Source organism: Loxodonta africana, chromosome 14 (assembly GCF_030014295.1).
Source record: "Loxodonta africana isolate mLoxAfr1 chromosome 14, mLoxAfr1.hap2, whole genome shotgun sequence".
Classification (NCBI taxonomy): domain Eukaryota; kingdom Metazoa; phylum Chordata; class Mammalia; order Proboscidea; family Elephantidae; genus Loxodonta; species Loxodonta africana.
In genome coordinates, this window is record NC_087355.1 from 48,417,896 (window position 1) to 48,442,959 (window position 25,064).

Sequence of the window (25,064 nt, forward strand, 5' to 3'; positions counted from 1 at the left end):
TTTGTTCCTTATTTACTCTTTACAGAGTGCTCTCACCTATGATAAGTGCAGTGTGTGAGCAGACTTTCTGATTAATTTGAAAACAGTTCTGGTGGATCTAAATAAAAATAGTAAATTGAAGTATAGTTTAGCATACGTTTGTATAGTATTTTGCAGTCTGCAATTCTGTTTATACTTAATTTTCCCCCTGGATTTTAAAGGTAAAGACCAGTAGTTGAGAACCTTCTTTCTGTTGAGGGTCCATCAAGTTAAAAGCTGTGTGTGTGTGTGTGTGTGTGTGTGTGTGTGTGTCTGTGTGTGTTATAACTGGTTATAGAAATCTGTGTTCAATGTGGGAAACTACAGACAGAGAAGAGAAAAACCACTTAGAGATAACTGTTACTTTTTATATTTCTTTGTGGGTTTTTCCCCCTCTGTATAGGGCTTTTTTTCTTAAAAAACATAAATTGGATATGCATTTCTATGTTCCTCTTTCCTCCACTTAACATTGTAAATAAGAAGTTTCCTTCCTCTTTGTAAGTATTTCTATTTAATGACCTGTAATATTTTTTTAATATATATTACGTAAACATAGCATAATTTACTTAACTGTTCCTGTGTTGTTAGAGAAATAATTTTTCTTTTTTAAAACTTTTTAAAATAACTTTGCATTGACTGTTTTTGTTTGGGGGTAATTTCTTTAGGCTCGAATCTTGGGAGTGATATTATTGAATTAAAGGAAATACGAGTGTTTGTAATGCTCTTACTACGTATTGCCTAAGTATTTTCAGAGAGTTCTAATCTGTACTCTCAGCATCACTGAATTCCCATTTCATCGTATGCTTTCCAGGGTTGGGTATTCTTACATTTTTAAATCTTCTCTAATCTGATAGGAAAAAAAAATAGTTTTAACTTTTTTTTTCCACACAACTTTTCTTGATCGTTTCTTTTTCATTTATGAATTGTCTGTGTCCTTTGTCCATTTGTCTAGGGACTGTGTTCTTATCAAGATATAATTCCTTGTGTATTAAGCATATAATTTTTTCTGTTGTGTTTGTTGCAGATTTTTTTCCTTAATTTCTTTTAGTTTGGGCGGAGCGGTTGACTCTAGAAAGTTTTTAGTGTTTAAGTAGATAACACATCACTTTTAAACTTAGAAAGAGTCCTGTTAACTAACATCAGCAAGAAGCAAATTCTAGATCATTTACTAATATTGCTCTTAAGCTTTCTCTCCCCACCTTCCCCTGCCATGTCCAAAAATTGTTTAGGAATATGAAAATTGGGGGGGGGAAAGAGTTACTCCCTAAATTCCAAGCCTTTTTTCAACAGAAAAGCTTAAATTAGATGGCACTTGCTTAATGTTGCTGCAGGTAAAATTAAACAGCAGATTAGAGTTCATGCCAGGATAGATTGAGACATTTGTTGAAATTGAAATGGAACTGTATTAAATTAGATTTGCAGTGGGCCACTGAGAAGAAAGATAAGTGTCAATAGTCTCATGTGGGGGTATATGAACTTGAATGTTACTTAAAATACTCATATATAAGAAATCCCTTGAAGAGATTGAGAGGGTAGCATGGTGTAGTAGAATGCACTTGGGCACTAGTTCAGATAGACCTATTAGATATGAATCCCTGTTCCTTCGCCTGCTAGCTTTTATGGACACAAGACTTCTTGTTTAACCTGTATGAATCTCACACTTAAGTTGTGAGGATTGATTATAATGAATATCAAGTACCAAGTTCAGTGCCTGGCCCAAAGTAATTGCTAAACGATGGTAGATAATAAGGTAGCTTGGTATAGTGGAAATTGACTTGTTCCTGTCATGGCTCTTCTGTTTTCTAGCTATCAGCAAGTCACTTAACTGCTCTGAAACTGCCTAACAGGGTTAGAACTCGTTGGTATAAGGGGCCCAGCATACAATAGACATTCAATAAATAGTAGCTATTGCAATTAAGTGGTTCTAATTTCTAAGGTTATCTTTAAATATTGTTATCATAGTTTTAAATCTGTACATATTTTTCAAGTTTCATTGCAAATTGAAGGTTCCAAGTGACGTTCTTTATTTTGACAGCTGCTTGGTCTAGTGTGGATAGGGGAATGAATACCTCTGAACAGAATTCTGCTTCTTTTGCATCTCTCACACTTAACTCTGCTGTTTCTGGTATGTGAAAACAGTCTTTCATTTAGTTAACCAAAAAATTTGTTTGAATTAATTCTAGTGCTTGCTATTTGGAAAAATAACCAGAGACAGGTACTGCTGTTCACCATAAATAGTAGGTAGCGTATTTTTTTCACAAATAACACATGCATTATACATTCTTTTTTCCAGCTGCATAAACTTCCTTCCCACCCCACATGCAAGTTATTTTCGTATCAGTATTATGCCAATTTTTTTTTCACATGTTGCTGACTTCAGTTGACACCAGGAAGACATAATTAAACTATGAAATATGCTGACCTAACAACTTAATGGTTTCACTTAAGATGATAAGGTTTTCACATTCAACTGTTGAGCTAATGCACTATAATTATCAACTGAAATTAATAGAAACAAACACAGTTTCAATTGTTTATTTTCCGATTACTGGGGGATTACCAAACTCGATCTATGACTTCTTGACCGTGGCTTACACCTTTATTATACAGTTACAATCAAAGTTACATTTTTGGACTCTTTATACACATAAGCAGATTAAATAAAATGAACAGAACAATATGATTTACCTGTAATATGGAAGGATGGGTGAATGGGGTCAAAATTCACTTTGGGAGCTATCGTAAGACATTTGCGGTATATGCATGGATATGCTACCTCTGGACGGTTTTACTTAATTGCGTCATTTTCGCACATTGTGTGTGGACATATTATTTGTGAAAAATACGGTATATGATATAAAATGACCCAGGCCTTAAAAGGGGAGGAGGGGACTTAAAATCATATCTACGGGTGGCTTAGTTCCTTTCTGTAGGGGAGATAGGAAGATTCTGTGACCTGACGTAGTTGAAAATACATTGGCACACAGACAGATGTACATGGAAGGCCTTCCCTTCAGAATCATGGTACTCTTCTGTCACTAGTGTTCTCTGCCCATTCTTATACTTGCAATTTGACATTTTATTTCCATTTACCCTTATTCATTATGACTTCATAGCTAACCCTTTTCAGGTTATGTAGGCTCCCACATAATAACTCTACTTTGGTTATCTGTTGATTTAGAAGATACACTATTACTAACTAATAAACTACTATAAATTCAGAATTACTTAAGTAAATTATGTATTTAATAAATCTTATATAAATGTGGGAGACATCTGTTTAGTTTGCAGTGTTGGTACACATTGGAATTCATGGAGCCAATGTACTACAATTCTGTAGTTTCACAGTGTCTGGGAGCACTAGCCTTGAACAAGTGTCAACAGACTTTCTGTAAAGAACCAGATGGCAAATATTTTAGGCTTTGTGGGCCATACCGTCCCTGTTTAACCACTCAACGCCATTGTAAAGCAGAAAAGTAGCCAGAGACAATACATCAACAGACAAGTATAGCTGATTACTGATAAAATTTTATTTATGGTATTCGTTTTTTTTCCCCCCTCAACCATTAAAAAATGTAAAAACTATAAATTCAGAATTACTTAAATGAATTTATCTTTTATTAATTATAATAGAAGTTATATTATTCATGGGTTGCACAAAATGGGATAGCCAGATTTGCCCATAGGTCGTAGTCTGCCAGACTTGGTCTCATAGACCATGTTTTAGTCCCAGAGGTACGAGTGAATTGCCTCACTCATTGGGTGACTTCGTATAACACAGATAGTATTCCCTTTATATATTCAGAGAAAATACTACAGACTACTAACAGTAGTCCTTCTAAGTGGCTAATATGTTAATTATATTTGGATTTTATAGAGTTGTCCCATTTGTTAAAATTATATAAAAATACATGATTATTTTGAATATACATCAGGCATTATCATATTAGTGGAATACTAGCAGTAAGATTATTACCAAGTGGAAATATGTGAGTTGGTAAGGACTCTGGTAGGAGGAAGTGATTGTATATAAGTCATTCATACTTACAGGTATCTTTTCTTCTTAATCATTTTATGTCAGTGGCTCTGAATTCAAAGTGAATGTCAGAGTCACCTAAATACCCTGATTTAAAAAAAAAAATACCCTGATATACATGGAAACTGATTGAGCGGGTCTGGGATATATATATCTTCGATGGAGAGCCACTGCGTTACATTTGTATTCTAAAATGAATTTATGGCTATAGATCAAGGTTTTTGATTTAGCATCCATGAATTTATATGCCCCCAAACTATGAAATTTTATCTAAGTTCTAGACAGTAGTCCACCACATCTTTCATCAGATTCCCAAAGGGCTATATAATCCCCACTCTCTCTCACTTATTCCCCTACCCTGTAACCGCTCCAAAAAAAAAAAACTTCAATGATATTCTGTTCTCTAAATACACCTGAACTTAACGTGGTTTCTAAACCTCCAGCAACTCTCTTGTGCTTTGGCTTCTCTCTGCCTTTCCTCTCTAGGTAATCACCTATCTATTGCTTTAACTTTTTCTCAACCAAAAGGTTCTAGCTAACTCTATCAGTAAACTATTATAAATAAAATAGGTATTTTCTAATTCTCTTCTTTAGGACTCTAAGGATATACGTATATACTAAAACATCTAGGACTGAAATGATTAATAATAGATTTCTTGTCTTTTATTGTTTTCCATTAAGAAAAATAAACTTTCGTGACTTCTCAAAATTTATAATTACTTGGAAGTATACACCACAAAAGACAGAAATCTAACAGATTGGTTCTAGAGAAAAATATATTTCCGATTAAATGATTGACATATGTAATCTAAAATTACACTCAATTCTGCTTTTCTTTTTGGCCTCTTACTCTAATGTCTGAATTTTTCCTTTTAGGGGAAATAAAAAATAATTTAAGTCTCCGTGTACAAAGTTTAGAGCTATTGTTATGAAACATCACTAGAAAATTCCATTTTTAATTTTATTGCATTCGTTTTTTATTTAAGGGTCTACTGCTGAGCCAGTTTCTCAGTCTTCCACTTCTGATTATCAGTGGGATGTTAGCCGTAATCAACCCTATATCGATGATGAATGGTCTGGGTTAAGTATGTCCTTTTAAAAATTATCAGTTATTTTTTTCAGAATTTTCTTTCTAGAACCCTGAATTCTTTATGTTTTAACTTTAATCCTAATCTCTCAATTTTTAGGTCTTAGCAATATAATGTAATAACCAAATACACTACTTGTAAACTGATCATTGAATACCTGTAGAATTAAAACTAAAGTCATTTTTCATAGCAATTGAGATAATATTTAGACGTGAAGTTTTCCTATAATTCTGTAGTATTTGTAGTTTTTAATTTTTTTGTTTTATTTTAAATGAATGTCCTATTTCTCTTCCTAGTTTTAACAGAGTGAATAGAATATGGCTTCGACTTTTTGAAATTTAAAGTGTGCTCATTTTTGTACTGCTAGCTACTTTCTTAGCATAATTATGTTCAGAAAGCTCATACCGTGTCATCTTTTTAAAAAGTCTGAGTTTTATTCCCCATAACCCCAAACCTCAGAATTTACTCTTCTCTGAATTTTTATAGCACATCCTTTTCTACTATTAGCACTTAATATCCCACCTTGTGAGATTTTCCATTTTGGTCTTTGTAAAAAAAAAATTTTTTTTTTTAACATGTTTTGTTTCTCCAAATAAATTTGAAACCTTCCGAAGACAGGAGCTATCCCTTACTCTTGTATACTTACTACTTGCTGCGGTGTTTTATACGTTTAGTAATAGTAATAACGGTAATAAAAGCAAACACCAGCCACTGTTCCAAGTCATTTTATGTATTATTTATTTAATGCTAATAGCATACTATGAGGTAAGTTTGTTTTGTTTTTCCTCCACACTTTCCAGAAGAAACTGAGGCAAAGAAATTTATGTAACTTGTTCCAGGCCATTCAGCTAGTTAGGTGGTGGAGGTGATATTCAAACCCTGGTAGTTTGGCACTACGTGGTATATATAGCCTTGGTGATGATTGTAAATTATGAAGTAAGCTTGCAACTCAATACATAAGTAGTCTGGGTGAAGCAGAATTCTTACAGGTTGAGGGAGTTGAGGTTGAAAAGGTAGACTAGGGACACATTGTGAAAAATCTTGAATTGCTTGCTAAAGATTAGGAAGTGCGGGAGTTGGAGAAGTACTGGCTGAGTTCCAGTCCTGACTGTAAAGCATAATACCTCACATGGGTTGGGCTTTGTCACTTATCTTACAATCTGTATGTATTCAGCTCTATAATGGAGCTAATAATCTGTTATATTTACTTCCATAGGTGGTTGTGAGATTTTAAAAAGATTATGAATGAACATGAAGCTCTTTGTAAATTATAAAGTATTATATAAATCCAAGGTGTTTTTAGGAATAGTGATCAGTGTGCTGATTAGAATTGAAGAGTGACTGTAAGAATAATAGAAGCCATTATAGAAAAATAGCACTGAGGTATGTTAGGCGGCTGTGGGTTGAGGCTGAGGAAAATTGCAAACAGGGCTCAAGGCTTCTCCACTTGTATAGAATAGCTCCACTTTTGTCTTATCTGTATTAGAATTCTTTGAACGTGAAAAACACGATTGGCTGCTGAAATTAAAGATTGAAAATATGTATGTGTGTGTGTATATATATGTATCCCTAAGATTTTGTAATTAAAGTAACATGTATCAAGAACACCATCTCTGTTACACTGTATTGGCAGTCTTTTTGGTCCAAACCTTCTCTTTAATTTCATTTTCTCTGAATTTTATTTTTGCAGTCTTGAATGTGGCTGTTTTGGTGGCCAATGACTATAATTGTTACTTCTGAATTTGAAGAATACATGATTTAGTATGCAAGCATGCATATTTGATATTACTAATTCATAAAGTTTATTATATTAGCTTTACCTTTACAATGTGATTAATGTATCACCTCTCTGGTTTGAGGCATAAACATCATCATTTAACAAAAAGGCATTGAATTTGCCCTAGCGCTTGAATATGAATAAAAAAGAAGAGATACTAAGGTACGAAGATAACATTTTGGCTTAAACATTTTTTAAAGACAGATGTTAATCTATCCATTATCTTTACGGTAAAGGAAAAATATCATTACAACCCCTATAAAAAGTAAGATTTTTAATAAAACTTAATCCTCATTGGCACACAGGAGTGACTGAGTAGTGTAGCATATAGTACTAGTGAATGGAATAGTATTTGAATAATGTAACAGATATGAACAAATAGTGTAGCATAGTGAAGTGGTTAGGATCATGAGCTTTGAGAATAGACCTCTTGGATTTGAAACCCAGCTCCCTTGCCCTTGGGCAAGTTACATCATCTCTCTATACCTTGGTTTCATCATCTATAAAATGAGAAAAATAATAGTTCGTCCCCACAGCATTGTTGAGAGAGTCAAATGAGTTAAAATGTATAAAGTGCTTAGAACAGTACCTGGTATACAGTAAATATTCAGTAAGTCCTACTGGTGCTGTTGCTGTTACTCCTCCCCTAGTGGCAAAATCAGGAGTCGTAGTGACGCAGTGGTTAAAGAGCTTGGCTGCTAACCAAAAGGTCTGTGGTTCGAACCAGCCAACCACCCTGCGGGAGAAAAGACCTGGCAGCCTGCTCCCATAAAGATTACAGTCTTGGAAACCCTGTGGGGCAGTTCTGCTCTGTCCTGTAGGTTTGCTCTGAGTTGGAATCGACCTGACGGCCATGGATTTGGTTTTGGTTTAGTTTTAATGGCAAAAATAATAATCTCCTTAGTGGTGTTAATTAATATTGTCTGTTAAACACTGGAGAATGCCTTTCTAGAATAATTGTTTTTGTCTTATTAAAGTTAGTGCTGAATTAAATTCTGACAGGAAATAGCTGATAATCATTTTCTTACTCTGAGATAAAATAAAGACTAACAATGAGATGCTTAAACTTAAAACATTATTAAATAGCAAGTTAAATAGAGACAAATTTCTTACCATATTGAAAAAACTCATCGGACTCTTTGAAAAGACAGACTGGCAGACTAATGGGAGAATTTTGAGTAATGAGAAATTACTCTATTTAAAAATGGGGAGAACTATAATTTGAATCATTTCAAAGGGAACTATGTCTAAGAAGTTTACTCGCAAATTAAGCCCATGAATCTGGTGGCAATTACTAGGTTCAGGTGATTGATCTGTTGTTTGAAAATATTATTTGATTTATCTGATCCCACTTAATAAAAAAATTAAAACCCTGAACCTAATAACATGGAACAATCACCCTAAGGCTTTATGAAGTCAATAGATTTGTCCCTTTATTAATGTTCTTATAGAAGTTAAACCATAGGCCACAGTTTCTCCCCAAACTTAGTAGTTGCTTCTTTTCTGGCAAGTGGCCTTGGAGACATGGCTTACGAACAAATAATATCCCAAACCCGGATTTTTTATTTGGGAGATTTAAGCTAAACCAGTGTGACAGAAGTGATGTGTCAGGATTGTGAGGAATAAATTCTCATTATATGTGCCTGATGGCTTAGAAGCTGGCTTTCTAACGTTAATATTACCAGTGATACATAAAAACAGTAATACCACTTACTGAGCATTTGCTACATTGTTATGAACTGCTTTACCTGTATCTCTCATAATCCTCTGGGTTATCCTATGAGGTTGATATGTGGCCCATTAAGATTGAGAAACTTGGCCCAAGTCACATACTTATTACATAGTAGAGCAATATTCAAATGTGGATTTGTTTGACCTTAATGCCCGTGCTCTTAACCTCACAGAGATTTTCCCTTTGTAACACATTGCATACTTGTAAGCACTTGTTCAGTGTTTTTCCCTCACTAGACTGTAAATTCTTATCTTTTCAACTTCTCCAGTCCTCTACTAGATTAGCCCCTCTTCTGTTTCCATGACCCATGATAGAATCTATCATTCTGTACTTACTTTTGTCTATTGTCCTTAACCTTTCTCCATCCCAGGATAGACTCCGCTCCGTGTCGGGAGGGATCATTTTTGTATATCTGGCACCTGCCTACAAGATAACGTATAGATTAACACCTGCCTTTAATAGTCCTAGCACATAGTAAGTGCTTAGGAAGAGATGTATAGATAAAATTCTTAAAATACTACTATTGAGATATAGCTATTATAAACATGTTATTTTCTTTTATTTCTTTGTCACATATAAATCTGGGATTATACTGTCCAAACAGTTGTGTGTGTGTGTGTTTTTCCTGTGAACATTTTTCCAGATTCTTCCAAAACATGGGTTTTAAAGCCTTCATGATGGTGTATCATAATACCTCCTCTTTAAGGAAAAAGTAATACAGAGTTCACCTAGAAAAATAAGAATGACGAAAATAAGTAATGCAGGCAGATTTGTCCTTCTAGATGCTAAAACTATTACAAAGTTATATTACATATGACACTATCCCAAGAATAGATGAGTGGAATAGAACAGAAATTTCAGAAACAGACTAACAGGTACATGAAAGAATTTAGTATTTGCTAAAAGTGACGTTTGATGTGAGTGGGAAACAGTTGGATTTTTCGGTTAAGCAATTTTAGAACAACTTGTTAATCATTTGGAAATAAATCCTAACCTCAAACCATTGTAAATGAAACCTGACTATAAGTGTGTATTACAGGAGTATGTATATGGGAATGTATGGTGTGAGGGGAGAAGAGGGAAGAATTAATTTTGAGAGCTGCGTATTTAGCCAAAGTAAAGCCTATAGGATCGTTTTCCCTTTTAGGATAAGCCAATGATAGCTTCCTAAAAGAGAGAGAATTTAGTCCCTCCTGGAGTGAGAGAAACAGATTTGATTTGAAAGTCTGGAATAATAATTCATTCTTGAAAATAAGATGAATAAAGCCCTGAAAGTGACTCAAATACTTTTGAAATGGTCCAATTAAAGGAGCATTATATAAGTTAAAAAATGTAGGGTGGTACAGGTTAAGTTATTAAAAGAGGAGAAAAAGAAGAGGTTAAATGTTCCGTCGTGACTTGGTGAATTTGAAGAGAAACCTAATCTTGAAACGCTCATAAGAAAGGGTAGGTATATGACAAGTGGAGTTATAATTTTGGCACTGCTGTTAAAGATTGACTAATTCTGGAGCCTAGAAAATAAATCCGTTACAAAAATCTTGAAATAATCAGGACAAAAAAAAAGACACCAACTCCTAGACCAAGTTACAGATTTGTAGTGAAAAGAGAGCAGATACAGGAGACAGATAAAGAAAGCAGGGAGAGTGGAATTGAAAGGTTAATTTTAAGTTTTCTGGAGTTTCTTAGAAATTCAGTTTAATTAACCATATAATAGGCCTAGCAGAAGTTGGGATGAAGGTTTTTACCATCATTTTATTGGGTTTTTCCCCTAGCCCTTAAAATGTACTTGGGGAAAAAAAAAAAACAGTCGTTTTCAAATTCCAGTTTAGTTCAACTTAGAGAATTTTATTTTTTGCATTTGGTTTGTGGTTGATGCCTAATTCACACTTCTGAATTATAGATGGTCTGTCATCTGCTGATCCTAGCTCTGATTGGAATGCACCAGCAGAAGAGTGGGGGAACTGGGTAGATGAAGAAAGGGCTTCACTTCTAAAATCCCAGGAACCAATTCCTGATGATCAAAAAGTGAGTAAACAGAGTGGTTGGTGTGTTTTTAGTCTTTATACTTCATAATTCCCATGAGAAAGGATTTACTTCTATATTAACAATTATTATGTTCCTTGGTCACTGAAGAGTACAGTAATCCTTTATGTTTTCTGTCCTCAATCTTTGGAGCATGTGGTTCATGATTTACCTCTTTAGATGCAGAGGATTTACATCCAGAGAGAATACAGGAGAAAAGCTAGTTAATTGGGGGAAAGATCGTTAGTTCAGTTTGGGTATGTTAAATGTGGGATGTTTTGTAGATATACCTAACAGAAGTCGAATATACGAACAGGTTAGAGCTTAGGGAAGATATCTTTGTAAATTATTAGCATGTGTTTGTTAAAACTATGAGGCTGGGTGAAATATCTAGGAAACATCTTTAGAGTTGAAAAGAGCATTGGAATGAGCGTAGACATCTGAGGAACTCTCAACTTTGCAGGAGTGAGAAACCCCATGGACGGGACTGAGGGAGGAGAGTTCTGGGTCACGGAGGCTGAGGCAATTAGGAAGAGGCAGCGATCAACAGCATCAGAAGCAACAGAGGGGTTAGTAATGTTAGGACTGAAAAATATCATTGGATTTGCTCCTTGGTAATTTACCAAGAGCAACTTTGTTAGAAATTTTGGAATAGAAACCATGTTGCAGTAAGTTGAGTAATAACAAGTATGAGTTTGTTTTTGTTTTTTAAGAAAGTTTTCCTATGAATGGAGGAGATAGTGGTTAACAGCAATGTGTGGTAGGTAGCAGGAGTGTTTTGTGAGGGGTTGTTTGTATTTTAATGATTGGAGAAGTTCTAGGATAGGGGGCTGGCAGACTTTCTGTTAAAGGGCCATATAGTGTGACTCAGCTAGCTATTCAACTCTGATACGGTAATGCAAAAGCAGCTGTAGACACTACGGAAAGAATGGGTTTGGCTGTGTTCTAGTAAGACTTTATTTACAAGGACTGGGTTTGCAGTTTGTAGACTCCTGCTTTAGCTTATCTGTAGACAAAAGGAAAATGGTGTAGAAGAAAGTGTAAAAAAAAAAAAAATTATGTTTAAGTAAAAATTCATTAAACATAAATGAAAGAAAAGGTTTAACTAATAGTAGGGTAAGGTCCTGGAAGAGGCAGTAGGGGAATGGGAGCCCTAGGTACAAGTGGATCAGTTGAACTTTAGTAGGATATAGCACCTTTCATTTTTGGAGACCAGAGAAAGAGAGGGACTAGTAGGTTAAGGGTATAAATAAATGTAGGGAGAGACAGTTGGCAGGCAGTATGAAAGTCAAGGGGAAAAATGAGTTTTTGACTGGACCTACAAAAGCTTCCTAGTACAGTACCTTAACACACAGTAACCATTCAAATATTTGTTGAATGCTTAGTGGACGTAACAACCGTTAAGTCTTCATTTCTCCAGTTAGAACTTCTCCGTGCTGATCATCAGAATTAAAAAGTAGATCCACTCAGTGAAGTAAGACTTGATCACACATCAAAGCAATTCTTTTTCTGACTATATTTAGCAATCATCATGTACATTCCTAAGCAAAAATAGGACATGATCTAAATGGCCTGTCAGTTGGGGAATGGAGAAATAAAGTATGGTATGTTTGTGCAGTGGCATATTATACAGAAGTTAAAAACTAATGAAATAAAGCTACATTAATATCAGTGTGGATAGAATTTTGAAAATGCTGAATGACGAAGATCAGTTACAGGAAATATGATGCCAGTTACGTAAAAATTTTTATGTGGATTTGCATAAATTTATAGAAAAATTGGTTGGTTGGACACAGAAGATAGATGCTCATAAAAATAAGTTACCTTTAGGAAAATAGGGTGAAAATGAGATGGGGTTTAAGGAAACTTTAATTTACCAATAATGTCTTTAATTGTTAAAAATCTAAAATTGTCAAAATGTCCAACATTTATTAAATCCAAAGGGGAGGACACAGATGTTTGGTAGTCTCTCCATGCTTTTAGTATTTTTAAATTTGTTCATTCTTCAAAAAAAAAAAAAAAAGACTCACACAGCCACAACATTGCTAAATCTTAACTCCAGCCCTTTTATATTAGTTAAAAGATGGTATGGAGTTCATTTCAGACTTCCTCCTATTATCAAAAATAAAGTGTTTTGCCATAGGGAACTACATTTCTTTTATGGTTGGATTATAATGAGCTGAGAAGCAGACTGATGAGTGTGTTATGACCTGATTGTCTTACATTGGATGCTTCTATTCATATGTGTTTTAAGCGTTATTTGAGTATTTTAGAGACCAGAGAAAGAAAGGTACTAACAGGGTAAGGGTATAAATAAATGTCAATAAACTCTTAGTGCTGAAAACTTCTGTGGCAGTTTCTCCACAACTGACAGGCAGGTTGGACTGAAAATCTCTTAGCTTGCTTGCTTGCCTTTTTCTTTTTTTTTTCTGTAAGCTATTTGTTCGTAAAACCTCCAGAATCATTAAAATGACCATGATGCTGAGCAGATAAATAGCAGTTACCCACATCATCTCTTCCTCTAAAGATAGTCTGGTAACCTAGGCTGTCATTTTCCATAGTGAGTTCAACCACAGGGTATATGTGAAAAAGTATCATGAATGCTAATTTAACAATCCTAATTTACCAGGTATTTTTATTGTTACTTTAAAGACATTTTGTTATATTTAAAGGCATTTCTTCTCAAGTTCAAGTTTTTTTAATTAAACATTAAACAGGTTATCGTACATTCACGTGCAGTTGTAAGAAGTAATACAGCAAGATTCCCTGTATCCAGTAGATTGCCCTGCTGGTAACATCTTGAAAAACTGTAGTTCAATATCACAACCAGGATGTTGACATTGATACAGTCATGATACAGAACATTTCCATCACCAAAAGGATCCCTTAAATTGCCCGTGTAAAGCCACACGTCTTCCCTCCCATCTTCACACCCTCCATAACCCGAGGCAACCGGTACTCTTGTCTCTGTTTCTATAATTTTATAATTTCAAGAATGTTATATGAATGGAATCATACAGTATATAACCTTTTAGGATTGGTTTATCTCACTTGCATAATTTTCTTGTCTGTTCATCCAGGTTATTGTGTGTATCACTGGTTCCTTCTTCTTCACTGCTAAGTGGTATTCCATGATCTGGATGTTCCTCAGTTTAATGATTCATCAGTTGAAGGACATCTGGGTTGTTTCCAGATTTCGGCTATTACAAATAAAACTGCTATGCACATTCGTGTTCAGTTTTTTGTGTGAACACAAGCCTTCATTTCTCTGGCAGAAATGCCCAGGAGTGCAATTGCTAGAATCTATAGGGGTTACATATTTAGCTCTTTAAGAAACTACCAAACTCTTTTCCAGAGTGACTGTACCATTTTACACACCTGCTGGCAATCCAGTTTCTCTGCATCCTCACAAGCATTTGGTATTGTCACTATTTTTCATTTTAGCTGTTCTGATAGGTACCTTAGTGGTAGCTAGTTTAATTTGTATTTCCCTAGTGGCTAATGATATTGAACATCTTTCTGTTTGCTTTGTTGCCACTGTATATCCTCTGGTGAACTACTGGTTTGTGTCTTTTGCACATTTTCTTATTGGATTGTTTGGGTTTTTTTACTTTTGAGTTTTGTGTTTTCTTTATATGTTCTAAATACTAGTCCTTTGTTGGATATATGGTTTACAAACATTTTTCCCACTCTATAGCTTGCCATTTCATTCCCATAGCAGGGCAAATATAAATGTAATGCAAGTAGCTCTGCATTTAAAAGCTACAATAAAACAAAGAGAACTCTCCGTCCAGTGCCTTCTTAAAACACCAGGGTTTGCACAGCTCTCTAATTGATCTTGTAATGAATAATAAAAGACATGGGAAAAGCAGCCTATTATGAACAATAAGAGGATGGTGCGTCCATGTATTGTTATTCCATAAATGTGTAATATTAGATCAGTTTTATTATTTGTTACTAATTCTTATTTAGAATTTGGGGGACAAAGAATGAATCTAATGGATGAAATTATTCCATAATTTCTGAATAATGAAAACTTAACCAGCTGGCTCACTTTTAATATTTTACACTTTTAACAATAGGTGTCTGATGATGATAAAGAAAAAGGAGAGGGAGCTCTTCAAGCTGGGAAATCTAAAAAGAAAAAGAAGAAAAAGAAGAAGCAAGGTGAAGATAACTCTCTTGCACAGGTAAGAATATCAAAACAACAAATATTCATTAAGCACTGAAAATATGTAGAGATAATATGCAAACACTAAGAATATGAAGAGATGAAAGTCACAGTGTGAGAAATCAAACTTTGTTGAAAATAATTTGAAAAATCACAGAATGTTTTAAAGAAAATTCCATATTACTCAACTTATTTTTGATTATAATGGTGCACAACATTTCACACATAAAAAAATTTGCTTTGAGTAACTGAATGGTAACGTTCAGTGCGATTAGAAAAACCACATAACAAGTGGGGTTTTTCGTACGACGTTGATTTTGCTGGCTGTTCCACTTAGTATCTTTCCTGCTTTTTTAACTTCTCATCAACAGACGCTAGCTGTTCGTGCCCTTTCTACTGTGTAAGCTTAATTTACCTAGAAAATTCACTTATATGTAAACATTTCACTTGTTGAAGAAATTATTAAGCAAAATGCTGTTCTAAAGTCTTAGTTAAGTATCCACTAGTTCACTGTGTACTTTTTGAAAAATAGAAGATACACTAGTTTAATTTACTCTGTGTTGGTTTAGTAAGTTAGGATGGTTCCCATTTAAAGGTGGGGTGTTTTTTGTCTTTTTTAAAATTCACAACTGATTTAAAAACCTTGGAAAGCCAAGGCAATGACTGTGTACAAATGTTCATATGTATTATATATCTTCGAGTAATTATTTTTATATCATCTCTTTTTAAGCTGTTGAGCAGCTTCTGAAATGAAATTATTGGGACATCTTCTGGATATTAGTACAAATGCCAAGTAGATTTTAATTACAAAAGAATTGACTACTTTTCTCTGTAGGACACAGAAGAATTAGAAAAAGAGGTTAGAGAAGAGCTTCCAGTGAATACCTCTAAAGCTCGTCCAAAACAGGAAAAAGCTTTTTCTTTGAAGACCATAAGCACTAGTGAAGCAGCTGAAGTGCTCGTCAAAAATAGCCAGGTACATAATAAAGTCTATTAAGAAAACATTCTACGTCGCACTTTGGAGAGTGGTGTCTGGGGTCTTAAACGCTAGCAAGTGGCCGGCCATCTAAGATGCATCAATTGGTCTCAACCCACCTGGAGCAAAGGAGAATGAAGAACAGCAAAGACACAGGATAGTTATGAGTCCAAGAGAGAGAAAGGGCCACATATGCCAGAGGCTACATTAGCCTGAGACCAGAAGAACTAGATGGTACCCGGCTACAACCGATGACTGCCCTGACAGGGAACACAGCAGAGAACCCCTGAGGGAGCAGGAGAGCAGTGGGATGCAGACCCCAAATTCTCATAAAAAGACCAGACTTAATGGTCTGACTGAGATTAGAATGATCCCGGAGGTCATGGTCCCCAGACCTTCTATTAGCCCAAGACAGGAACCATTCCTAAAGTTAACTCTTCAGACAGGGATTGGACTAGACTATGGGATAGACTGATACTGGTGAAGAATGAGCTTCTTGGATCAAGTAGACACGTGAGACGATGTTGGCTTGTCCTGTCTGAAGGGGGGATGAGAGGGTAGAGAGGGTCAGAAGCTGGCCGAATGGACTTGAAAAGAAATAGAGTAGGGAAGTAGTGTACAGTTTCATTAGGGGGAGAGCAATTAGGAGTATATAGCAGGGTGTTTATAAACTTTTGTATGAGAGTCCGACCTTGATTTGTAAACTTTCATTTAAAGTACAATAAAAAAAAAAATAGCCAGGTAATTTTTCTATATTCAAGGAACAAAGTTTTGACAATTTGAGAATTGTATTCTGATATTTTATCAAAGCACTGTACTAAGCATTTTAAATACACTAATGCTCATGACAACCCAAGAAAAAAGTAGGACGCATTAGAGCCACTAGACTATATTTTCTGCTATTAAATATCTGGGCATACAAGGGATAGACAGCTTAGAGAAAATATAATTGGTTGCATTTTCCCCAAAGCATATACATTATGTAACTATGATTCTCAAATCATGTGCATTCTATGGAAGATACTGATGAATCAGAGGAACCACTTTACAAAAGGTCTAGACCAATGACAAAGACCATGGCTCTTCAATATCTGATTTCTGGTTGGGTAAATTACACCATATCAAAGTATGTTAAATTCTGCTTTAGTTGCCCGTGATTTACTCATTCAAAAAAAATTTATTGGGAAACTAATACATGTCACACACTATTGGAGGTGCTGGAAAGCCTAGAAGAACAACGAGCAAGAGAAACATTACTTAGCCTTGTTTCTGCGTTCAGAATAATGATCACAGGTTAAAAAAAAAAAAAAAAAGCTAAAGGATAAAATGATCTCTGAGCTGTTACAGCCTCAGGACACGCCAAATATTAGAGTTTCTGTCATTACCTGGTCCTGACCACTCATTAACAGTGATACCTCAGTGAGGCAACTCAGTTAGTTTACCTCTTTCCTGCTCCCAACTGGGGAGAAGGAATAAGGCTCAAGTATGCCCTAAGCATTCTCATTTCACTACCAGACTGGATAAAATTCTGAATGTTTGGACCTGAGATTACTAGCTGTTGTAATCAGTAAGACTGGTGGCCACGGTCTGCTTTTGTATGTGGCAGGACTTCGAACTGGTTCTGTCAGGTTCAGTCGTGGCTTAGGAAGCATCACCTGAACAGACTCATGTTTTTAAAGTTACAGTGAATGGGAAAGGTGTCCGGAAAGGGAAAAATTACAGATGGAAGTCTGCTAGACACTTAATTTCCCTCTTAGAGAACAAGAGTAATGTAGTATTGATAGCAACCAGATCTCTTGCTTTCGGATTTTGAGCCCAGTCTAAAGCAGCACTGGCCAGCTGAGGATGGAGGTGCCCCATTCACGGATGGTGGCCGACTGAGCTGCTTTGAATGTGTGCCACTGTCTTGCAGTCCTGCCAATAATCCAGCCTCGTGCATCAGGCTCCTGAAAGGGCTCACTATGCCCCTCCTGAATCTCCCATTCCAGGGCATCAACCTGTAATTTTTCCAATTCTGGTACTGCTAAATTGTAAAACTTCAGGTCTGTACCTGTTTTGTCAGCCATGACTGAACTGGTTCGAACCAGCTCAAAGCCCTGGTATGGGGCCATCTTTTTCCTTAGTTGGGAAACTGAAGCTATTGCTGGTGCTGTTTGGGATAATATTCTCAGTGCTCATCCTGCCTCTTTGGAAGGAGAAGAGGTGGTATTACCTACCAGTAGTTGAGAAATTAACTATTTTTCGTTTTGTTTTTCACACAAAAAAGGTTTGAGAAGTTGAGAATTGGTGGGAAATGGGCTTAACTATTGAATCATTAAGGAGCTAAGGATCCCTGGTGGTACAATGGTTATGCACTCAGTTGCTAACCAGAATGCTGGCAGTTCGAACCCACCCAGCAGCTCCACAAGAGAAAGACCTGCCAGTTTGCTCCCTTAAAGATTACAGCCTAGACTAACTCAAAAAGAAAGACCAGACTTGCTGGCCTGACAGTGGAGAAACCCTGAGAGTATGGCCCCCAGACACCCTTTCAGCTCGATAATGAGGTCACTCCTGAAGTTCACCCTTTAGCCGAAGATTTAACAGGCCCATGGAACAAAACAAGACTAAAGGGGTGCAGCAGCCCTGGGGCAGGGACTGGAAGACAGGAGGGCACAGGAATGCTGGTGTAATAGGGAGCCCAGGGTTGAGAAGGGAGAGTGATGACGTGTCATGGGGTTGTTAACCAGTGTCACAGAACAATGTGTGTACTAACTGATGAGAAACTGGTTTGTTCTGTAAACCTTCATCTAAAGTACAATTAAAAAAAAAAAAAGATTACACCCTAGAAACCCCATAGGACAGTTCTGTTCTGTCACTTAGGGTTGTTACCAGTTGAAATTGACTCAGCGGCACCTGACAACAGCAACATTGAATCACCAACAAATACAAAATCTGGCTATTTATAATGAAAAAGAAAAGTATAAAAGTTAATGCAAATGGGAAGAATTATTCACTCCTGTTTGAGGTTTAGTAGACGTTTTATAGTTTTATACCTGTACCCCTTTTTATCTCAACCTGTATTCGTGAATATTGTAGGTCAGGGTTTATCTAGTTGCATCACTAGAGGGCAGGCATGAATTGCAGCGCTTCTGATGATAAATTATTTAGAAACCGTCTTAGCATTTGCTTGCTGTTAAAAAGCCTTTTGATAATGACTAAAATGTTTAATTTTATTAGGATGTTTCTACAAAAGAAAAACTAACATAGTTTTATTCCAAAATAGCCTATCAAGACTCTTCCACCTGCTGTTTCTATGGAGCCATCTATAATTTTATCAAAAAGTGATTCTGACAAGAGCTCTTCCCAAGTGCCACCGATGCTACAAGAGACAGATAAATCCAAGTCTAGTATTAAGCAAAATAGTGTGCCTCCTTCACAGAGTGAGTAATCCTCATTTTTAGTTCTTTGAGTGTTTTATGGGCTGTATTACTTTTTCTTATATAAGTGTTAAAGTTCTGAATTTAGAAGTCTGATGTATTAATATGTCAGCTTTTCCAAAGACTGAGGTCTTTGGAATCTTGTGAACTCAGTTGTTGTGGAGCTGAAATAACTCACGGAGAGAGGAGGACTTCGTACCTGCCTGCTTCTCTGTCTTCTCCCTCTGCTTTCTTCTGTGCTCTTGTTCTGGAGACTGCGCAGTGGTCTATGCCTTTCCCCTTTTCTCTGTTCAGCTACCTTTATCGTCCGTTTTCCCGTTACCGCTCTGATTGGTTACGTTGAGCCATATTAAATGGTGGTTTCTCTAGATCAGAAATAATTGAATATCAGTGATTATAATGTGTTATGATTGAAAGGAAGGGAGGAAAGCAGGCGTAGAATACTTAAGATGAAACTGGGACTTGAACATAAAATTTGAGGCATTACTAGTGGATTTTAGAGCATTTTTTCATTGTCACTACTTTTATATTATTGAGAAAATGTGACTGGTAATAGTACTTACTACCCTTCTAACTTTTTTTTCACTGTTTTCGGTTTTTTTGTTGTTGTTGTTCATTCATTTGCTTGCTTGTTTTTTAGCCAAGTCTGAAACTAGCCGGGAATCTCCCAAACAAATAAAAAAGAAGAAAAAAGCCAGACGGGAAACGTGAATATTTTTCCTGAATTGGACATGTGTTTGCAAACACTGTCTTGAAGATTATGCTGTTTATGCAATAATTTGTGAACATGTACAGAGTTTTATATAAATTTCAACCAATTTTTAAAACAAAACTGTGAACACAGCCACCATAAAAATGGAATCAAAGGAAAGTTAATTTATGAAACTAAAGTCAGCAGAACATACTACAGTGCTGGAAGACACTTGAGAAAGTTTTCAATTTAACAAGAATAATCTTAATTTAAGAATATTATCCTGGTTTTACAACAGTGCCCTGTTTACAACAGATTGTGCCCTATCTCATCTGCAGCTGAGGAATAAAGGATTCTGATTAGAGAGAGGGTTGCCTACAAGTTAGTAGGTACTTCTTGAATCTTATGCACGGAACTTGTACCATTTGAATCTGTTTTATGCTTAAATCAAAGTGCTTTGATCAAGTGCATAATCTGCCATATCTTTACATATTCGTTGGTAACAATTTGTATTAAAGGAATCACAAGTGCGAATAAAAAGTCACTTATCATTTAACTAAACTGTCATAGTTGAGTTTACAGTTTTTAAAAAGTTCTTAAAACATTGAAAATGCAGTTGACACTTGTATGGTTTATGAAGTAATTTTTGATAGTTTACATTACTTGAATTGTTCAAAGTACAGTATATTTTAAATTAAAGGTAAACTATATGTAATTGTTTTATACTTTTAAGATTCAGACTCACAATTAATGCTCTTGTTTATGATTTGAAAACTTTTAGGCAAAAGCCAACTTACGTATTTTCTTTCCCTAGCAGTTACTTTTTCCACTGTCGGCTCTTTTTAGTTGACTAAGATTTTTTTACTTTAAAAATAAAATCATTCACAAACTAGTTATACAGACAGAACTTTGAGGATTTGATGGAGAATGAAAAACTAGCATCAGACAGCTTTAATTGACATTGTCAAGACCTCCAGTTATCAGGAATACATTTTTTTACTGCCTTAACCTGTAGTGTGTAGAATATGCATCAATTTCCTGAAGGGGATTAGTGTTTTTATAAGAATTTTCATGTAACTATTGCAATTGTGATCAAATAAGGAACATTTCCTGCTTGAAACTGTATTGATTACAATGACGTGTGAGATGTTTCAACTTTTGCAGGCACTGTGTAATTCTATCGTAATAAACTGGCAGGTATCTTTGTAAGTATAAATAGTGCATGCTCAGCCATGTACACTGTATATAGCCTTTACCAAACGTGTTTGACAAGGACCATAATTAACATCACTTAGTGAATTGTGATAAAGAGAAAAAAAGCCATGATTTATTTGATGTAATTGGCTTACTTGTTTTTCTGTGGCACCAAGAATGAAACCGTTTTAACAGCTGTAACCAATGGTACTGATATATCCATCCAATGTTGTCTTTATTATATATGATTGTGGTTTGATAGTATTGTATTGTCAGACTAGGAAAGCTAAAGAAACAAAATGGCTTTAGTTTTGCTGAAGACTGGCCTTATTAATGAACAGCTTTCCTAACAAGCGATATTAACTTTCATGCAGGTGTTAACATCTGTTTCAGGAACATGGCAGTATGTTTACATGTCAGAAGTTTTGTTTAATTCAGTGATACTTTAAGTTGATTTGTTTAAATAAATTCAGCAAATGGATAGCATTGTTTTTATTTGCTTCAATATGGGGATAAATGACAACTAAAGTGCCAGGAATGCATTTCTTCAAATGACTTTATTGTATTAGCTTTACATAGGTGTTGCCTAAATAGATGTGAGGATTCCTAAGTTGCCAGCACTTTGTAAAGGTATCGCAAAGGAGAATTTGCTAGGGAGTCTGTGTGATTTTGGAATGTGCCAAAAGGTCTATGCTCAAAACATTTAATTGAACTCTCTCAACTCTACCTCACTATTTCTTTAGTTAGAATTCTGTTGACTGTCAGATGTTACACTTTATTTCTCCATCCACGTATCTCCCCATTCAACCAGCTACACCAGGTGGTAGAAACACCCACCGTCTTTTGAGGAGAGAATTATTGTGGAGGTGGAGAGCACACTGATTGCTAAGTTGGGATGGATCCAGTATGGAGATCCCTCTGTCCTTCCTGTCTCGCTTATAAGCTAGAGAGTAGATTTTACGTTTTAAGAGATGGCAGCTATGTGAGTGATAAAATTAATGTATTCATCCTTTTTCATATTTATGAGGTGTAGATCGTTTGCACAATGAAGTGTCATTGTCCAGTACTGTTTACCTATTCCATAAGATCTTTGTATGGTATTAAAGCTTTTTCTGGAATCTGAACAAAGGAACTGGTTTTCATCATCAACTCGCAGGGCACTAAAATCTAGGTTGACACAATTACCTTGATTTTAGTGCTCTCTGGGGGCACTAGTACACGGAGGAGGGAGCTACTTGGTGGCTGTATAGACGTTTCCGGAACTGTTAGGAGTATAATTGACCCCTTCAGGCTTAGCCAGGCCTGCAGGGGAACCTTATTCCTAGTAGCAAACAAAACTTCCTGGAGAAACCACTCAAAAGTCTCCCTCCTCCTGGCCAGTCCCCACATACTGAAAATCCTACTCTGTTCTGGAGCAGGCAGTAGTGGCTTAGGGTTTCCCCAGACTGGAATCCTACAAACTTATACCTTGGATTGAGCAAAACAACAGTTGAGAGAGTCCAAAGGAAAAAATATATATATATTGAAATAAAATGTCTTTAATGTAATTTGCCATATTTACTTTGTGCATGCATTTTATGAGGGGTGGTGAAAATAATTCATGCAAACCTAATGGTATTATCTAATAGGCTAATCAGGTTTTGTATTTGGATTAAAGATACTGCAGGGCAATGTTTAACTACAGAGCTTAGTTTTCTTTTCCTTAATTAAAAAAAAATCCTCTATTAATATAGTATGAAATATCTTTCAAAACTTAAAATTTAGTTTTAAGATGTCTAATAGATGTCTTCAGATTTTCCTGTAAACTAATTGCACAAACTGGAATTGCTTTCCAAAAGACTTAGGGAATGCAAATATATTATTTGTAAGATGCTTTGAATATTGTAAATAAAACAAACCATTTTTGTTTTGTTTTAATTGCTCATTACAATTCTCTTTTGGGAAGGAACTTGGCCAGTCATTTTGCAGTTGAGCACCTCTTAAAATGTCCATGTTTGTGACACACAATGCCTGTGTCCTCTATAGGAAACATCTTCCATCTTATGTCATTTTAGCAGTTAGATGTAGCAGCCACCAGGTGCGATATATCACCTGTGTACAAATGCATCTTTTAGGTTAAGCAAGTTAGACTCAAATTTGGGGTTATGTATTAGGATTTTTTTATTAGGATTAGATTTGGCTTTGTCTCCAAACAATAGTGACTTAAACAAGATAGAAGTTTCTCTTGTGTATAAAAATCCAGGAAGGCAGTCCAGGGCTAGTATGACACTTATGGTCAGGGATCTGGGTTCCTTCGATCTTGGCTGCTCCCTGTTCTCGCCATGTGGTTTTCATGTTGTGGTTGAAGGTGGCTTGCTGCAGCTCCAAACTTCATATCAGCATTTCAGCCAAGTGGAAAAATGGCATGCCGCCTTCTTTAAGAACACTATCTAGAAGTTCTACATACCACATAGGTTTATATTCCAGCTCAGTCACTTGATCCCACTACTACAAAAGAGGATGGGAAATAATAGTCCATTATTTATTATTAATAGACTGTCATGGGCCAAGTTAACATTTGGGAGCTCCATTACTGAGGAAGAAGAGACTTGGACGTTGGGGCCAGCCAGCAGTCTCTGTCGCGGGCTTGACTCACACTGCATGTCCTGCTGCACTGCATCATTTTTAAGGTCACATCTTTCCTTTTCCAGCTGAGCAGAAAATTAGAAGTGTCTTGGATGCCACTCAGGGTAGTAGCTGATAATGTTCCAAGGCCTACATAAAGGACACTGGAAGGAATTTCTGCCACTTAATAACTCTGCTTTAAGTTCTAGAGACAGAAGCTCAGAGACTCTCAGTAGCCTTCCATCAAACCTCCAGGGCAAGCAGAGATTATAACAAGTTTTAATAAAATGATTACCCTGGTGTACAATCTTTAAAAATTTCGCAGTTACTACTGTCCTACTTTTTCTAAATAGTTTTCCAGGCCAAGGATTTCTAACCTTTGTAATCAAGACATGTATGTGAAGTGTGTTGTAAGTTAACTAGTCACAGTCATGGTACTGAGGTTTGTGAATAAGTTACTTTGAAGAAAAAGCAGATTTGAGGTCATCCCCATGGTAATGATATTATTTGTATTTATATGCACTTTCGTTTTTTGATTTGTTGTGATCAAAGCATTTAGAATGAATATATGTAACATGTACATAAATTATAAAGCATAATAAAATGAACACCTCTGATACTACCATTCTGCTTAAGAAGGAACATTACCAGTAGAGGGATACTGGGGACAAACCTGAATTTGGTAGTTGTGTTGTTTGGTAACAGGATTAACAGGAAAAAGGCACGGATGAAAATGGCTGGCCTCAAACACCCTAACTTGGCACAAGTTCTTTTTGGTGCCAAAACTGGTCATAGGTCCCAGGTAACGTGACGTGGCCTGAAAGGTGTTAAAGACAATCTCACTGCTTGCCATCCCTTCCTCAAAGCACCGTACTGCCATCTGTTGGAAAATCGTAATAAATACGTGTAGATACAGAGACTATGAATGTGTGTGGTGCCCTCAGAGTTGACTGTGTCCTGCATAACTGCATTGCTGCTTTGTTAGGATTTCCCTGAGGGTTGGAAGGAGGATACCAAAAAAAAAAAAAAAAAAACCATTGCCGTAGAGTCGATTCCGACTCGTAGCAACCATATAGGACAGGGGAACTGCCCCACAGAGTTTCCAAGGAGCACCTGGCAGATTTGAACTGCCGATCCTTTGGTTAGCAGCCGTAGCATGGGAAGCGTTTTCTACACAGGGACTTTTTGCTGGGATTCAGGACAGCAGCAAATGCTCAGTTTAGGGTGAGAGTACCCATTAAGTTTTCTGAGGACCTGGAGACTTTCTGACAAACACCAGAAAGAGGTATGTTGTAAAAGAGCAAGAGCTGTTAGTAACTTGTGACGGTAGGATTGTGAA

At 36.0% G+C, this 25,064-nt stretch overlaps 1 protein-coding gene across 3 annotated transcripts in view; it reads left to right on the top strand.

The window, feature by feature from the left end:
- Positions 1-24,772, top strand: part of MTDH (metadherin) — a 63,138-nt gene extending 38,366 nt beyond the window's left edge. The window contains exons 7-13 of one of the 3 annotated variants that reach the window (XM_064267927.1): positions 2,054-2,143; positions 5,041-5,139; positions 10,552-10,676; positions 14,756-14,863; positions 15,680-15,820; positions 19,083-19,239; positions 19,877-24,772. In XM_064267927.1, coding sequence (XP_064123997.1) covers positions 2,054-2,143; positions 5,041-5,139; positions 10,552-10,676; positions 14,756-14,863; positions 15,680-15,820; positions 19,083-19,239; positions 19,877-19,947 — 791 coding nt within the window. In that variant the 3' untranslated portion in view covers positions 19,948-24,772. The remainder of the gene's footprint in view (positions 1-2,053; positions 2,144-5,040; positions 5,140-10,551; positions 10,677-14,755; positions 14,864-15,679; positions 15,821-19,082; positions 19,240-19,876) is intronic. The other 2 variants (XM_064267928.1, XM_064267929.1) reach the window with 2 other exon arrangements.
- The last annotated feature ends 292 nt before the right edge of the window (positions 24,773-25,064 follow it).